This window comes from Oncorhynchus masou, chromosome 28 (genome assembly GCF_036934945.1).
Source record: "Oncorhynchus masou masou isolate Uvic2021 chromosome 28, UVic_Omas_1.1, whole genome shotgun sequence".
Classification (NCBI taxonomy): Eukaryota; Metazoa; Chordata; class Actinopteri; order Salmoniformes; family Salmonidae; genus Oncorhynchus; species Oncorhynchus masou.
The window spans coordinates 44,194,784-44,213,443 of record NC_088239.1 but is presented as its reverse complement, the minus strand read 5'-3'; the positions used below and the strand labels follow the sequence as shown (position 1 = coordinate 44,213,443).

General features: G+C 43.4%; 2 protein-coding genes across 4 annotated transcripts in view; one reads left to right on the top strand and one right to left on the bottom strand.

Annotated features, from left to right (window-relative positions):
- The window catches only part of LOC135517643 (phospholipid phosphatase 1-like), a 36,157-nt gene extending 28,895 nt beyond the window's left edge, over positions 1-7,262 (top strand). For all 3 annotated transcript variants that reach the window (XM_064942138.1, XM_064942139.1, XM_064942140.1), the window contains exons 3-6: positions 408-691; positions 4,200-4,257; positions 6,250-6,426; positions 6,711-7,262. In XM_064942138.1, coding sequence (XP_064798210.1) covers positions 408-691; positions 4,200-4,257; positions 6,250-6,426; positions 6,711-6,833 — 642 coding nt within the window. In that variant the 3' untranslated portion in view covers positions 6,834-7,262. The remainder of the gene's footprint in view (positions 1-407; positions 692-4,199; positions 4,258-6,249; positions 6,427-6,710) is intronic.
- Positions 6,449-18,660, bottom strand: part of LOC135517642 (exosome RNA helicase MTR4) — a 52,497-nt gene continuing 40,285 nt past the window's right edge. Inside the window, exons 23-26 of the mRNA XM_064942137.1 lie at positions 10,075-10,131; positions 9,138-9,300; positions 7,881-7,985; positions 6,449-7,448 (exon numbers count right to left, since the gene is read on the bottom strand). Of these exons, the coding sequence (XP_064798209.1) occupies positions 7,396-7,448; positions 7,881-7,985; positions 9,138-9,300; positions 10,075-10,131 (378 nt within the window). The 3' untranslated portion in view covers positions 6,449-7,395. The remainder of the gene's footprint in view (positions 7,449-7,880; positions 7,986-9,137; positions 9,301-10,074; positions 10,132-18,660) is intronic.

Below are 18,660 nucleotides of genomic sequence, written 5' to 3'. Positions count from 1 at the left end.
CTGCTTATGCTTTCAGGTCCATTGTCACACGGTGTGGTAGAGAGGTGTGAGTCAGAAAGTTGTCACACTATTTATTTGACATTTAAAAAGACCCACTTCACCAACAGCCCACAATGTTTAAATGACACGTTTGTTGCACTCAACAATGGTCTCAATCTGCATTGGGATAATTTCCCCCTTTTTTAAAAAGGCCTTTACTCATTTCACTTTAGACATGTTTCTCCGTGGACATCCTTGTTAGGCCTTTATAATATATTCACTCAGATGGACATTCTTCTAAAAAAAATACCTGTAATTTTTGTGACTTGACTTGAATTACAATACTAATGTGCAAATACTTGTAAATCTAAGCTGTGAGGGATGAGTAAGTGATCTAACCTCTACTTCCTCTCCTCCCTTCCTCACAGATGGTCTTTGGAGAGTGCCTTTCAGTCTATCTAAAGCGCATCAAATCAAAGTCCTCTTTCAGCAACGTGTATGTGGCCAATGTTTACAAAGCCATCGGCACCTTCGTGTTCGGGGCTGCCATGAGCCAATCGCTCACTGACATCGCCAAGTATTCGATTGGTCGGCTGCGACCTCACTTCCTGGACGTGTGCAAGCCCGACTGGAAGCTGATCAACTGCACGGCAGGCGCCTACATTGAGGACTTCACCTGCACCGGGGATACGCACATGGTCAACGAGGCCAGGTGGGTGTTGTTGAGAGGAAACTGACAGCTGGGCTGAATTTTTCTCCCTACCACTTAGCCCTCCTAGCCCTTCAGTGTTTACAGATCGGGTGGGTATTAGGCATATCTGAGTCTGGAAAGGTATAGGCAGTAAAGTGGTGGAGCTTCCATTTTTATGCCTAAAAGGCTTGACATGGTCAATCCGACATATGCAGTGGCTGTACAGCATTTACTGTGAATGCAGCCTCCACAGAAGTCGGAGCATCCATACTTCTTGCGCTTCGTGTAGCTGTCATGGGCATCCAATAAATTGGTCTGCGCCGCACCACTCGTAGTGATTCAGGGCTAATCTCTATAGCCATCCAACTAATTACAAGCAACTGGCTAAGGGAAAAGACAATACCTTACCTCTTCTGAGATGTTGGGAATATGTTTCCCGGTGCTTGACATAGATCAGCCAAATTAGCATGAAGTAAAAAGACTGCGCAGTTCTCCCACCTGCATCTCCATCCCAAAATGTGCCTACATTTAGGCTATTGTTTATATGTGTATTACACACACTATGTTGAGGTAAAATTCTGAGTATAATACTTGAATGGATGCCAGCCCCAATACATGTTCATGTCATCGTCAATCAACTGCCTTATAGTTAAAAACTACTTTGAATACCACCATCGATTTCTGTATGCTAGTTATCCTACCAGCTTGTACGAATGGGAATTAGCATTTAGCAGTCACTTTTTCGAAACCTGAAAAGGGACAACTTCTAAATGTTACGCAGCAAAATATATCCACATCGAATTTTAGTAACCACATTGTGGGCCTGTTACAATACATCAACCATGACAGATTTTACCAAAAATAACAACACTTTGTTAGATCAGATTTGTTGAAAGTGCGCCAGGGTCCTTCTGTCCTCCACGGACATTAACCTCTTTATCGCATCTACCTCCCCGATCTCTTTCCAGGAGTTCAAACTCATTTTTGTGTCATTGAAATCCCTACACGAGGTATCATAAAATGTTTTATTTGTGAACTTGTTGGATAGCCTTTTGTCAAGGAAGTTAGTGTTTATACAGGATGTACCGCAGGTGTCCCAGTACTTTTGCTATGGGCTCTGGTCAAAAGTAGTGCAGTAAATAGGGAGTCATTTGGAACACAAGAGAAACTTCAAAGTGTGGACTTGCTTACTCAACAATGATCTCATGGTCAGCATATCAGAACCATAGAAATATAATATATTGGACTCTATTTCTAGGAACAGAACATAATCAGCAATAAAGCAGGAGATATTCTATTTCAGTGGAAGTATATAATTGAGTCAGAAGATTTGTAACGGGCATCTCAGCTGGTCCCAAATCATTCCTTAACCCTTCCTTTGATATTTGCGAGCTGTGAACGTCAATTTATGCTTGATCAGCAATGCTGTACGGAGGATGTGACGCAATTGCGGAGCCTCCGCGAGCTCTGTACCGCATCGCTGTGCGCCTCCCAAATGTTGTAACAATGCGGAGGGCTCCGTATCGCTCCGCATTGACATGATTTATTGCTGATTATGTTCTGTTCCTAGAAATATAATTCAATATATTATATTTCTATTGTTCTGATATGCTGAGTGATGATTAGATCATTGTTGAGTAAGGCAAGCCCACACTTTGAAGTTTCCTGTATGTCCCAAATGGCTCCCTATTTACTGCACTACGTTTGACCAGAGCTCATAGCAATAGGGCACTATATAGGGAAAATGGTAGCCATTTTGGATTCAGGCTGTTTCCAACTGCTCAGCTGGAAATCGTCTATAAAGACTCACTGAGGGGATGTGTCTGACACTGACAACTAGGCTGGCTGCTTATCAGGGGGAAATGACTTCAGCTAGAGCTCTCTCTGTACTTTAACCTTTACAATGTTTTGCAATTCCACAAATAACTGTGGGAGTCAAGGCCTAACTGGAATAAACAGAAGTTGGTCTATTGCCTGTCTCTAGCTCCTACATTGGACTGGGACACCTGGGGTTGCTTTAAGCCCTAATTGCAAAGGACTAGGAACCATGATTTTGCCTTTGGGTAAATGGGTCTTTCCAGGTCAATAGACCCAGCTTTGCAAGCCTGCTCCAGAGCCGGACGTGGGTCTTGAGTTTAGAAGTTCCATACGAATTCTGATTCTCTGAGCTTTCACTGAAAGCTGGTCTCCAAGCAATACTCGTTATCACCACGGAGACCAAGGTTATAATTACCAGTATCAGATAAGACGAGCACTAACCAAATTCTGTAAAACAGTCACTCTAAATTTCAATCTGACAAGATTAGAACATCCTCCTTTTTCATCTACTTGAAAACAGACAGATGTACAAAGGAGAGGAAGTCTGTCTTTATTTAGATTTTGAAATCAACATCTAGGACTTGTCAATTATAGACCAACAAAGGTAAATGGAGGGCTAGTTGTCGAGTGCCTGCCGGTCTGTCCCATCTTGTCGTACCAGTGTTATTGGCAGTGGTGGGTAGTTAGTTCGCTGGCTGTCTCTATACAGACTATACACTTTGGCTGTGGTGTATCATTACCTCATGTGGTAAGCCTCTCCTGTGTTACCCTAGAAACCTGAGTATACCCCATACAGAGACGACTCTAATCTCTACCATGATCCCTGGGTGGGCTCTCCCAGTCTCGTGTGGTCCCAGGTCATATTTACCTGGGTGTTGCTCTAGTCTCCCATGGCAGCCCTTCCCCGGCCGAGGGCCCGGTTCTGGGTGTTTTCTTTGGGATGGTAGTCATTAATAGAACAAATAACTGCCTGGTGGATCGAGTGATGAGAGCAGGTCAGATCAACTCCCCAGTTCCTCTTTCTGCAAAGTGAGCCTTTCTCTCAGGGAAATGAGGCCCACTGTCGGTCAAAACCTCCCTCAGTGAATCAACGTTATTCCGCTATATAATGGTTTACGGGGGGGGGGGGGGTCTTGTGGGTTGAACATAGTCTTCCCTCATATGGTTAATAAAGATAATTGAATTAAGGGAGTTGAGTTAGAGCTCTCTTGGCTCTCTCTGTGTGATGTCTTAACCTCTGTTTTCAGACTTTACCACTAGAGAAGCTGTATACAGCTCTCTATTATGACATTAGGCTGGTGGATTATGTTACAGTACTGTGGACTTTTTCGGTCAGTATTGTTATGCTTTCTCCCAACACTAACTAGTGTCCACTCTGGTACCAGGCTCCAGGGCGTTGTCTGTGGGCCTACAGCTATCCCCACTGTTTATCAGTCATTTGCTGGGCGGGCAGATGCCTCCGCAAACAGGAAGACAACGGCGGCCGGATAAGTGGGCTAGGGTAGCGGCCCTCTAACCGCCCACCCAGGGCAACTGATGCTGTCTCAACCCAAATAACAGACATCCCTCCCCAGCACAACTCTATTACCCAGAAAAGGGTGTGTCAGTTTTGCCAGTGTGTGCTTATGTTGTTCAACAGAATAGGGATTTATCACCAACACTGAGCCGATTTGAAGTGGGCATCCCATGATGCCATTGTGTTATGTTGCAGGCTGTCCTTCTACTCCGGCCACTCCTCCTTCTCCATGTACTGCATGCTGTTCCTGGCAGTAAGTATGCTCTATGGGGTTTCCTGTGTGCATTCATGTATCAGAGCTGGGTGATATGGACAAATTCATATACTGAATTTTAACGATAAATTGAAAAATGTGTACCAGTTGTTTACCCTTAACCACTACTTTAAATGTAGCCATCAACAGTCACCAATATTAGAACTTTTCAAACATGACATTTCTCTCGTAGGACCCTATAGGTTATTGTAATGAATGTCAGCAAAATGTCCGGTGTCGATTTATTTTTGGATTATCGTCCCAGCTCAAATGTATCAATTCATTTAATAGTTTACAGTACGTCATTGGGCGTGTTCTATTTGAATATTTAATACTTGAAATGCAAAAATACCATGAATTTGATACATACGTCGGAAAGTAAATCAGATTAACATTAGACCAACAAGAGATATTAAAATTGTTGCATTTATGAGTTCCAGTTCATAAGGAAATCAGTCATTAGGCCCTAATCTATGGATTTCACATGACTGGGCATAAGCCTACCCAATCAGAATGAGTTTTACCACATACAGAAATACTCAGGTGGCTGGTCTCAGACGACCCCGCAGGTGGACGTACTGCCAAATTCTCTAAAACAATGTTGGAAGCAGCTTGTGGTAGAGAATGTAATGTTAATTTATCTGGCAACAACTCTGGTGGACATTCCTGCAGTCACCATGCCCCCACATAACTTGAGACATTGCATTGTAATGAGCATGCTTCTTGATATGCCACACTTGTCAGGTGGATTAATTATATTGGCAAAGGACAAATGCACAAAATAAGATTTATGGGTAAGAAACATTGCTGGGGATATTTATATTTTTGTTCAATATACTTAATAGTACATGGTTCAGATTTAGAGAACTGAATTTAGCTCAAGTTCATGACAGTGCAGAGACAGAGACATGGGATGATAAATATAAAGGCCCATTGAGTACATCGAATACTGGTACTCAATGCAGCAAAACATCAGTGCACCGTGTTGATCTTCACTGGGTGTACAGTTGCTATGGATGGTCAACAAAGTAGTTTATTTGTGTGAGCTGGGTCTCTGACTCACAGAACACGAGGGTCCCTTTGGTTCATCTTAGGCAGGACTCAGGGTTAGTCATGCTGAACACAATACACCCTTTCATTACCTACAGTAACTTTTGGTAAGGTGTCATAGCTTTCTACAGTATGCCGAAGTCCTGACAATCGCTGCAGCAAATGAGTTAAGACCAAACAGCAGTTCTAAAGTTCAAGAACAGAGAGAGACAAGTCCAGTCTATTTTAAGAAGTGTCGCAGTTGGTTTTCCATTCCCAAATAGACACACACACCCATTGTACAAACGCATTCAGAACTGCTGATTTTTGTCCCATTGAACAAAATGGTCCAGAAAGGCCATAACCATGTACACTGTTTTGGAAACTATTACAAGCAGTCACCTTTGGAAATGGCTGTAAATCGAACATTAGGTTATATTACTTGTTTTGATAATTCCATATACAGTCGCGTGAAATAGAAATTAAGGCATTTAAACTAAGTTTTAGGCCTAGTAAAAGCAGACGAAGGCTGATTGGTTGGTTAAATACTACTTTGGAAGTTTCAGCTGTGCAGTATGTTTATATCCAAGAGTTGACGCTGCCATGTAGAGCGGTTAAGAGTAAACAGGAGTGAGCAAGATCTCACAGCTGCCAGCATCAACATTAGAATGATTGTTAAACAGAACAGTGGCGAAACCAGCTCACGCACTTCAATGATGGATCAGACCACTTTAAACAGTAGCCAGCACTTTAACGAATCTCAAGTAGAAAACCAAGAGGATTGAAGCATGTCAACGACTGGTTTCAACCTACAATTGCGGTCCTTGTGACAGCAAAACAATTTGTCAAATTAGTTAGCATTAAATCCATTTTAACTGACCAAACATGTTAGTAGTAAAAAAACAAGGCTTTTAATTTTTTTTTAAGTAGGCAAGGCTTAACTCATTTCCACCTGTCTCCCAGCTATACATCCAGGCCAGACTGCAGGCAGAGTGGGCTAGACTCCTGAGACCAACACTCCAATTCTTCCTGATCGCTGCATCCGTTTACACTGGCCTGTCCCGTGTGTCCGACTACAAACACCACTGGAGCGACGTCCTGGCTGGCATTATTCAGGGAGCACTCGTGGCCATACTGGTGGTGAGTTAATCACACTGCTCCATTTGGTTAAGGCAATTCAGCTTTATTTGTCCATTTGTTACAATAGAAATTGGGTAATAGTAGCAGAGAGCACAAGACCAGAGGTTAGAGGGGTATTTCATCTAGACCCAGTGGATTGTAGTCAAAAGGTGTCTCCTGACCTATGTGTCCCACTTCCTACTAAGTAGCCATATAGACATTCTCTTGAATAAAATCATTAACTCTGAGGTAGGTCAACCATTTCCCTCCAAAGCTGTCCACTGACACTTGTCTTTCCCCTGCAGGTATTTGTAGTGTCAGACTTCTTCAAGAAGAGGGTGGAGCCCCAGGAGGATGTGGAGATTCCCCACACCAGCCTGCAAGAGACACCCACTAACGGAAACCATTACGACAGCAGCCCCAACTAAGCTATAGAGAAGAGGAACCGTTTACTGCATGCACATCATACCCCACTAAGGGTCGGACCACTGGGGTGGAAAGAAATTATGCGTCTCAAATGGTACCCTACTCCCTACATTTGGTCCTGGTCAAAACTAGTGCACTATGGAGGGAATAGGGTGCCATCTGGGAATGAACCAGACATGTGAATGTAATCCTGCTTTGTGCTTTCCTGACCTATGACCTGGAGCCAAGCTGTCTGAGCTCCCTATTGGACTCTTGAGTCCCACCCATGTTGCCTTGGCTGGACTGCTACTATTACAGCTTCCTGTGTATTATCCAGACCAATATAATGTATCTTCACCTGAAGCAACAAAAAAACATTTTGTTTTATCCAGCTGTATGTTAGAAGAAATCACTATACAGACTTTTATTAAAATTGTTGAAGTATGTACAAATGTTGCGCTTTTTGGAAGGAAAATAAGCCATTTTATGCTTATTAACACATTAAAACATTGTCTGGATGTCAGACACTCAAACCAACAAACACAGGTCTTGCAAAGGTGTCACTCAATCACAAAATACATCCAATCACAGATATAAACTGGCAGCAAACACAATATCCCTCTTGATTTTCGTAATACCTATAATGAAAAACAAAAGAAATACATGAGTGAAATTGTTCAATGTACACTGCTGTAGACCATACAGTATCTCCAAGCTTAACTACAACTTAGTCCTACAATCTAGGATTGTAAGTATTAAGCTGACATTGTTTGCCTCCATTGACTGCTAAGGATGTTTAGACTTCAGTTTTGTGAGCTGTGTCTTCGTAACAGAATGTATTTTAACTAGGGGAGATGTCTTGGCTTTGGGACCAGGCACAACCGATTCTCTGAGCTCTGGAAGTAGTACACCACGTTTGAACTCTGGCAAACATCGGGGGCAGTCAGCAGAAGAGATCAGATTACCCTCTGCAGACTTGTTCTCCTACTATTGGTTTAAACTATAGACTTACAGACCACACACAAGCATTCTGTCAGCCTGAAGGCTGCAACCACTCGAGCCGATCTTACCCTCCGCAAACTTGTTCTCCAGCTCGGTGTTACCGATGGCCTTGGCTGCTTGACACATCTGACGGAGCAGCTCCTCCAGGCGACGCATGCAGCGGATGATACTCCCTACAGAGACAGACATACACAGGGTTAGCAAGCAGAAGATACTCCCTAAGGACAAAGATGAGAGAAGGTCAGCCGGAGCAGAGAGACCAGGATCCGTATGAAAACTCAACTCTGCACAGATCAGTGAGACATGGGTCAGTTTGCCTGGAGTCATTCCAATAGAGGATGTGTGTGTGTATATAACTAGGGAAATTCATGGGAGATTGTCAATGTTGCCTGAAAGTTTGAGTCTTCAGTTGCGATTCGGCCGAAGACCGTTCCATCTGAACTACACGACAACATGATACCATTAATGTGACCAGAACCCCAACCCTCCTAAAAATGCAACCACAGTTTACACAGCTTCACATGGAATCCAGAGCCAAAATCTCAGAAGGATCTGATAACTGAACTATGATCTTGTGCGTCGCAATTAAGAGGGGAGTTGCATATTTTCCTACTCATGTCAGGGTGAAATACAGAGCCAAATACCAGTCTTATCTCTAGAGTTACTTTGAAGAGAGAATGAGAGCATTAGGGGGGTGATCTGTTTCAGCCATTTCTCATCATTTTAAATCCTCTACACTCATGGTGCCTTAAAAGCTACAGCCTGGGATTTGTTTTTCAGCAAAACAGCAACTCTGTCACCTGTTTTGGTATACAGCTGGGGGATGGGGTAGGGGAAATGTAACCTATGCATTGCCTATTGCAGCTCATATACAAGGTAAAAATCTGTTATTCCCTGAAGTGTACCTCAGAAAGACAGAAACCTTTCCAGCCACAAAGGACTAGGCCTACAGCCAATTCAGAATGCAGAGGAAACCATATATTTCAACATGAGAGTTCATCACCCGGTCTTCTGGCTCTCCTTCCATGTACTACATCATGGCCAGTTTGCAAAACAAATAAAAAGTTATCAACTGCTAGATAGAGACATTGGCCATCAGAAAAAACAACACTTGGAAGGCTGTCCATTAGATTGGCTCTGAACTTGGGTTAGGTGAGTTACCTTGCACTGATTGCAAGTGGCTCTGGATAAGTATACCTGCTAAATGACTCAAATATATGGGGCTACCCCACACGGAAACAGAAAACCTACATTTGGAGCGCGCCGTCCATTTCATAGGCACTGGACAGATATTAGAGCGTCGGGAGGTTAGCCAGGTGAGTTACCTTCAAAGACGTCGGTCATCTTGCAGATCTGTGCGAAGGTGGAGCCGTTAGCCCAGGTGTAAACCACGTCCATCAGGTGAGGCTTGAACTTGTCCAGGTAGGTGTCCTCATCCACCTCCAACTTAGCCTCCGCAGACACCTTGGCAACGCGCTTGGCACACTCCTGACAACCAGACATTCAATTCCAGGTTTTATTACATCCATATGACAGTCATAAGTCTGCGTGCAAAATGGCACCCTATTACTTTCATAGTGCACTCATGTTGACCAGAGCCCTATGGATACTGGTCAAAAGTAGATCACTACATTTGGGACACGTCCAGGTCCCAAAATACATAGCTATAGGGTATAGGCTAACATTTAAAAAATAAATTAAAAAAGGGAAAACAAACTAAAAGTACGAATGAAAAGTACGTGGCATATCTTGCACTTTGATTATACAACTTCAGCAAACATCCACTCACATGAAGACAGGCAGGGAGACCCAATCTAATCTTTCACCAAACATCTAGGCTGACAGGTTTCAGCAGACAGAAACAGCAGTAAGTCAATAGAATAGGTAGACTGGCTGGATTCCAAGTCAAACATACATTGCAGTGTAGTTAAACATGCCGGTGTATGCCTTGGTTCACAAACAGCATGAGCTAAGTGATAGAAACCACACATCTGAAAACCAGGCCTGAGGGGTGCATCACAAAGCAGAATTAAAGCGTTGAGTTTGTTACCATCCCAATTTCAATTCCATATTTAAGTTATTTAAATCATATTTAGAAAAGCCTGCCGCTAAACTCATTGGCCATATCCCAAATGGCACCGTAATTCCCTACTGTATGCAGTGCACTGCTTTTGACCTGGGCTACACATATTGATCCTGCTTTGTAACCTATGCTAACCACCAGGACAGTGCAGATTCTGCTGCGGAGTGAATAATGTTTACCTGCATCTGTCTCAGAGGTCCAGCCAGCTGCTCTGTCAGCTTGGGCATGTCGTTAACCTGAGGGAAGGAAGAGAACAAAAAAACAACACAATGACGTCAGTCTAAAGCTTTGGACACACCGCGACCACCTGCTGGGTGTCAAGGAGCAAACGTGTTTTTGCCAATTCAACATGATGAATCCTTTGAAAAATTTAAAATGTTGGCCGATACTGTGGTAAGAGCCACTCGGTAGCAGGATTATTGATCAGTCTCTGCCTTTAGTACTCCTAATAAGAAAAGTGTCAATGAAACATTACTGCTGCCAGTAGGTTATTGATTTAAGGAGAAACATGCAGTGAGCTAGCTCAGTAATGGGAGCGAGCGGTCTTATGTTTCTTTACCTCATCATTTCTACTGTGTAGGCTACTGTGCCTTCAGAATGTATCCATACCTCTCAACTTACTCCACATTTTGTTGGGTCACAGCCTGAATTCACAATGCATAAAACATATTTTTATTTTACTCACCCATCTACACACGGTACCCCATAATAACAAAGTGAAAACATGTTTTTTCCCGAAATATTAACACATTTATTGTAAATGAAATAATCCTCATGTACATAAGTATTCATACCCCTTTGTATTGACACTCAAAATTGAGCTCGGCTGCATCCAATTTCCTTTGATCATCTTTGAGATGCCATTACAACTTGATTGGAGTCCACCTGTGGCCAATTCAATTGATTGGACATGATTTAAAAATAAAACTGTCTTTAAGGTCCCACAGTTGACAGTGCATGTCAGAGCAGAAACTATACCATGAAGTACAATGAACTGTCCGTAGATCTCCGAGATAGAATTGATGAGGCATATCTGAGGAAGGTTTTAAAACAATTTATAGAGTGTTGAAAGCTTCCAAGTGCACAGTGGTCGCCACTACTGGGGAAAAAATATAGATCTACCCAGACTAGAGCTGGCCATCCAACCAAACTGATCAACCGGGCAAGAAGGACATTGGTCAGGGAGGTGGACAAGAACCCAATGACCACTCTGACAGAACTACATCCTTGGCTGAGATGGGAGAACCTGTCACAAGGACAACAGTCTCCACAGCGCTTTATGGGAGAGTAGCCAGACAGAAGTCTTCCTGAGAAAAAAGGTACATGACAGCACACCCATAGTTCACAAAAATCACATTGAAAGTCTGGAAACACTTGAAGATTGCTGTTCACTGCTGCTCCCCATCTAAATTAACAGAGCTTGAGAAAATCTGCAAGGAAGAACGGGAGAAAAGCTGATACAGACACACCCAAGACGACTCAAATCGGTAATAACCGCCAAAAATTATTCTACAAAGTATTGACCCAGGGGTGTGAATACTTATGTAAATTAGATTTCTGTATTTCATTCTCAATAAATTTGTAAACATTTTTAAAAACATGTTTTCACTTTGTCGTTATGGGATATTGTGTGTAAATGGGCAAGATTTATATTTTTATTTAATACATTTTCAATCTAGACTAACAAAATGTGGAATAAGTCAAGGGGTAGGAATACTTTCTGAAGGCAATGTAAATGTTTCTTCTCAAAAGGTCACGGATGACCGCACTGATTACCTTAGCCGTTTCTCCTGCCACCACCACTCTAGCTGGCTAAAAGTCTGACTGGTAAAGGTCACAGATTGCTGTCCACCATTGTTATCCTTGCTAATAGTAGGTCAAATATTGTTAAATTGACTTAAGGCAAGGCGAAGTCACAACCATGATTACATACATCACCTCAGGAGATGCACTGCAGTACCTAATGCAGCTGGTGGCCACACCAGATACTGACTGTTACTTTTGATTTTGGCCCCCCCTTTGTTCAGGGACACATTAGTCACATGTTTGTGGAACTTGTTCAGTTTTATGTCACAGTTGTTGAATCTTGTCATGTTCATAATATTTACACATGTTAAGTTTGCTGAAAATAAACGCAATTGACAGTGAGAGGACGTTTCTTTTTTTGCTGAGTTTACAAAAAAACACAATACCAGTCAAATACTTGGACACCTACTCATGCAAGGGTTTTTATTGAAGACCTCAAAACTACAAAAACTCATATGGAATCATTTTGTGACCAAAAAAAAAAAGTGTTAAATCAAAAAATATATTCAACATTTTTCAAAGTAGACACCTTTTGCCTTAATGCCAGCTTTGCACACTCTTGGCATTCTCATGCGTTAGCCAACCAGTTGTGTTGTGACATGGTAGGGATGGAATACAGAAGATAGCCCTATTTTGAAGAAGACCTAGTCCATATGGCAATAAGCAAAGAGAAATGACAGTCCATCATTACATCAAGACATGAAGGTCAGTCAATCTGGAAAATGTCAAGAACTTTGAAAGTTCCTTCAAGTGCAGTCGCAAAAACCATTCAGCCCTATGAAACTGGTTCTCATGATGACCGCCACAGGGTTAACTCTTCTGCAGAGTATGAGTTAACTGCACCCCAGAAATTGCAGCCCAAATAAATAATTCAGAGTTCAAGTAAACATACATTAACTATTCAGAGGATACTGAATAAATCAGGCCTTAATGATCAAATTGCAGCAAAGAAACCACTACTAAAGGATACCAATAAGAAGAGACTTGCTTGGGCCATTAGAGCAGTGGAAGTCCAAATGTGAGAATTCTGGTTCCAACCGCCATGTCTTTGTGAGACACAGAGTAGGTGAACGGATAATCTCCGCATGTGTGGTTCCCACCGTGAAGCATGAAGGTGGTGGTGTGATGGTGCTTTGCTGGTGACACTTGTCAGTGATTTATTTAGAATTCAAGGCACACTTAACCAGGATGGCTACAACAGCATTTTGCAGCGATACACCATCCCATCTGGTTTGCTCTTAGTGGGACTTAGAATTCAAGGCACACTTAACCAGGATGGCTACAACAGCATTTTGCAGCGATACACCATCCCATCTGGTTTGCTCTTAGTGGGACTATCATTTGTTTTTCAACAGGACAATGACCCAAAACACACCTCCAGACTGTGTAAGGGCTATTTAACCAAGAAAGCGAGTGATGAGTGCTGCATCAGATGACCTGGCCTCCACAATCACCCAACTTCAACCCAAGTTGTTGGACTGCAAGGTGAAGGAAAAGCAGACATCAAGTGCTCAGCATATGTGGGAACTCCTTCAAGAGAGTTGGAAAAGCATTCCTCATGAAGCTGGTTGAGAGAATGCCAAGGGTTTGCAAAGCTGTCATCGAGGCAAAGGGTGGCTTCTTTGCAACAGCTGGTGCACGATATCTAAGGGAGTCTCAAGCTATAGCTCGCCTAAGGTAAAGTATCTCATGATAAGCTGTAGACAACACTACCTACCGAGAGAGTTTATCTGTATTCTTTGTAGCTGTTGACATACCACCACAGTCAGAGGTTGGCACCAAGACAGCATTGAATGAGCTGTATTACACCATAAGCAAACAAGAAAACGTTCACCCAGAGGCAGCGCTCCTAGTAGCCGGACGCATGGAAACTTTAATGCATGGAAACTTAAATCCGTTTTAGCAAATTTCTATCAGCATGTTAAATGTGCAACCAGAGGGAAAAGAACTCTGGACCATCAATAATCCACACACACAGATGCATACAAAGCTCTCCCTCGCCCTCCATTTGGCAAATCTGACCATAATTCTATCCTCCTGATTCCCGCTGACAAGCAAAGATTAAAGCAGGACTCACCCGTGACTAGATCAATAAAGTGGTCGGATGAAGCAGATGCTAAGCTACAGGACTGTTTTGCTAGCACAGACTGGAATATGTTCCGGGATTCCTCCGATGGCATTGAGGAGTACACCACATCAGTCACTGGCTTCAACAATAAGTATGTCGATGACGTCGTCCCTACAGTGACCGTACGTACATACCCCAACTACAAGCCAAGGATTACAGGCAGTATCCTCACTGAGCTGAAGGCTTGAGCTGCCGCTTTCAAGAGGTGGGACTCTAACCCGGAAGCGTATAAGAAATCCCACCATGCCCCCCGACGAACCATCAAACAGGCAAAGTGTCAATACAGGACTAAGATCGAATCGCACTACACCGGCTCTGAAGCTCGTCGGATGTGGCAGGGCTTGCAAACCATTACAAACTACATGGGGAAGCACAGCCGAGAGCTGCCCAGTGACACGAGCCTGCCAGACGAGTTAAACTACTTCTATGCTCGCGTCGAGGCAAGTAACACAAACATGCATGAGAGCACCAGCTGTTCCAGAAGACCGTGATCACGCTCTCCGCAGCCGATGCGAGTTATACCTTTAAAACAGGTCAACATTCACAAGACCGCAGGGCCAGATGGATTACCAGGACGTGTACTGCGAGCATGCGCTGACTAACAGGCAAGTGTCTTCACTGACATTTTCAACCTCTCCGAGTCTGTAATACCAACATGTTTTAAGCAGACCACCATAATCCCTGTGCCCAAGAACACTAAGGTAACCTGCCCAAACGACTACCGACCCGTAGAACTCACGTCTGTAGCCATGAAGCACTTTGAAAGGCTGGTCGTGCCTCACATCAACACCATCATACCAGAAACCCTAGACCCACTCCAATTAGCATACTGCCCCAACAGATCATGCAATCTCCATTGCACTCCACACCACCCTTTCCCACCTGGACAAAAGGAACACCTATGTAAGAATATTCATTCACTACAGCTCAGCGGTCAACACCCTAGTACCCTCATCGATAAGCCAAGGACCCTGCGACTAAACGCCTCCCTCTGCAACTGGTTCCTGGACTTCCTGACGGAGCGCCAAGTCTAGGTCCCAGAGGCTTTGAAACAGCTTCTACCTCCAAGCCATAAGACTCCTGAACATCTAGTCAAATGGCTAACCAGACCATTTGCAGTTCCTCCCTTACACCACTGCCACTCTCTGTTGTCATCTATGCATAGTCACTTTAATAACTCTACCTACATGTACATATCACCTCAAATAACCTGTGGCCCCACACATTGACTCTATCGGTACCCCCCCTGTATATAGTCTCGCTATTGTTCTCTCACTGGTGCTTTTTAATTACTTGTTACTTTTATCTCTTATTCTTATCTGTATTTTTTTTTAACTACAATGTTGGTTAGAGGCTCGTAAGTAAGCATTTCACTGTAAGGTCTACACCCGTTGTATTCGGCACATGTGACTAATAAAATTTGAATAGACTTTGAAGAACATCATAAAAATATACTTGGATTTGTTTAACACTTTTTTGGTTACTACATGATGTGACTACATGTGTTATTCTACAATGTAGAAAATAAGAAAAATTAAGAAAAACCCTTGAATGCGTAGGTGCGTCCAAACTTTTGACTGGTACTGTATATATGCACACCAAGAGGTTGGCATAATAGTGTGAAAATTATAATCATGTCCTTTTAGTGTAAGGGCTGTGGTAAATTAGTTAAGACTAATAAGAAAGTTAAAAGGGAAAACTCCACCCAAAAAGTATATTTTTGAAAACTAGATTTCTGACATCAAATCAAATCTTATTTGTCACATACATATGGTTAGCAGATGTTAATGCGAGTGTAGCGAAATGCTTGTGCTTCTAGTTCCGACAATGCAGTAATAACCAACAAGTAATCTAACTAACAATTCCAAAACTACTGTCTTATACACAGTGTAAGGGGATAAAGAATATGTACATAAAGATATATGAATGAGTGATGGTACAGAGCAGCATAGGCAAGATACAGTAGATGGTATCGAGTACAGTATATACATATGAGATGAGTATATAAACAAAGTGGCATAGTTAAAGTGGCTAGTAATACATGTATTACATAAAGATGCAGTAGATGATATAGAGTACAGTATATACGTATACATATGAGATGAATAATGTAGGGTATGTAAACATTATATTAGGTAGCATTTTTTAAAGTGGCTAGTGATATATTTTACATAATTTCCCATCAATTCCCATTATTAAAGTGGCTGGAGTTGAGTCAGTGTGTTGGCAGCAGCCACTCAATGTTAGTGGTTGCTGTTTAACAGTCTGATGGCCTTGAGATAGAAGCTGTTTTTCAGTCTCTCGGTCCCAGCTTTGATGCACCTGTACTGACCTCGCCTTCTGGATGGTAGCGGGGTGAACAGGCAGTGGCTCGGGTGGTTGTTGTCCTTGATGATCTTTATGGCCTTCCTGTAACATCGGGTGGTGTAGGTGTCCTGGAGGGCAGGTAGTTTGCCCCCGGTGATGCGTTGCGCAGACCTCACTACCCTCTGGAGAGCCTTACGGTTGTGGGCGGAGCAGTTGCCGTACCAGGCGATGATACAGCCCGCCAGTATGCTCTCGATTGTGCATCTGTAGAGGTTTGTGAGTGCTTTCGGTGACAAGCCGAATTTCTTCAGCCTCCTGAGGTTGAAGAGGCGCTGCTGCGCCTTCTTCACAATGCTGTCTGTGTGGGTGGACCAATTCAGTTTGTCTGTGATGTGTATGCCGAGGAACTTAAAACTTACTACCCTCTCCACTACTGTTCCATCGATGTGGATAGGGGGGTGTTCCCTCTGCTGTTTCCTGAAGTCCACAATCATCTCCTTAGTTTTGTTGACGTTGAGTGTGAGGTTATTTTCCTGACACCACACTCCGAGGGCCCTCACCTCCTCTCTGTAGGCCGTCTCGTCGTTGTTGGTAATCAAGCCTACCGCTGTTGTGTCGTCCGCAAATTTGATGATTGAGTTGGAGTCGTGCGTGGCCACGCAGTCGTGGGTGAACAGGGAGTACAGGAGAGGGCTCAGAACGCACCCTTGTGGGGCCCCAGTGTTGAGGATCAGCGGGGTGGAGATGTTGTTGCCTACCCTCACCACCTGGGGGCGGCCCGTCAGGAAGTCCAGTACCCAGTTGCACAGGGCGGGGTCGAGACCCAGGGTCTCGAGCTTGATGACGAGCTTGGAGGGTACTATGGTGTTAAATGCCGAGCTGTAGTCGATGAACAGCATTCTCACATAGGTATTCCTCGTGTCCAGATGGGTTAAGGCAGTGTGCAGTGTGGTTGAGATTGCATCGTCTGTGGACATATTTGGGCGGTAAGCAAATTGGAGTGGGTCTATGGTGTCAGGTAGGGTGGAGGTGATATGGTCCTTGACTAAAAACATTTTGGGACTACATCAACAACGGACTAATGAAACAAATACCAAAACATCGTTTTGGGGTGGAATTTTCCTTTAATTCCTTTAATTCCTCTCTGCCAATAACATATCATTTTCAGTTTTCCCCTCCCCACTCAGACCACTCACAGTCTTAGCAAAATTCTTGTTTGAGAAATTGCTGTTTGCTAAGAAGCTATTTTTGTTTTCAATTAAAATTATTGAAAACTCAGTAAGGTAATTAATTACTCAAAATTGATTTGATATTAATAAAATTCTGCATTGGACCTTTAAAGGTCAGTGGTGAAGTGAAAGTCTACCTCCTACAGATGAGGGGGGATACAAGACCGTTACCCCATTTTTGTCTTTATAAAGATTCCCACTTGTTCGTGGGAAATAACAATTGGTGTGACTATCTTGATCCCATTTCCCACTCTCCCATGGCAGTGCCTCAGCCCCCCCCAGCTCCCTCTTTGTGCCCTACTCCCAAGCCTATTGTAGCTCTGGCTCAGTGCCCTGGGTGACGCCCCATTAACCCCCTGATGTTTTTAGCCTGTCATGAGATCTTCTCAGCCTGCCTCAGCCCTCATCAGCCTCTCCAGCAGCAGCAGGTGGAAGCTCTCCCTCCACACAGAGAAGAGGGAGCAGCTGCATAAATATCGTCATACAGCACACTAAAGCCTTTATACGGGGCGACAGGACACTGGACGACAGCTGCATGTGAATGTCACAGAGCTGATCTGCTAACAGACAACAGAGAGCGCAATAGAGCGAGAGAGAGTGAAAGAGAGCGCGAGACTTGCAGGCAGTAGGGATGACACATATAGAAGCCTAAATCTAAAATTGCAGTATAAGCCAGTAGACATGACAATACACAAACACAGAGCTAGACCCTTAAATGTAGTGCTGACATGATGATGATGCACACGGCACTAGACCTTTGCTCAAGAATACACCTGTACTGTCATTACACGATGATACACACAGAGCTAGAAAAAGTAACATTTCACACCCCACCACTAAGCTGGGACACACCCTTACTGAGGGCTGCCATACTGGGACCAGCAGTGAAGAGGCTGTGGCTCTGTGTCGCCCTGCTTACAGAGAACAATGAACACTCAGAGGGGAGAAACGTGCCAGAGAACTAACTGTTTAGCAGAGTGACCACCTGCCTGTACGATGGAGTTTAAAAAGAGTGGACTTTGTTATTGCGGAGGTCAATAATCAAGGAAACCAAGGCAAAGTTTTCAAACATTTGACACAGGAATTCCTTGTTTTGAGGGGAAGCATCAAGAGGATGTACTGAGGACTTGATTAATTTAAACACTTAACATTCAAGATATGGGGGGACATTAGACTACAATCAGACTTGAAGTAATAGGTCAAACTGCTTTTAGTGAAAGGGTGTAAGAAATGTCGTGACGGCATTTGAAGTTGTAGAGTGTGGGGAAAGAAGATGGCTGCTTATCTGGCCAAAA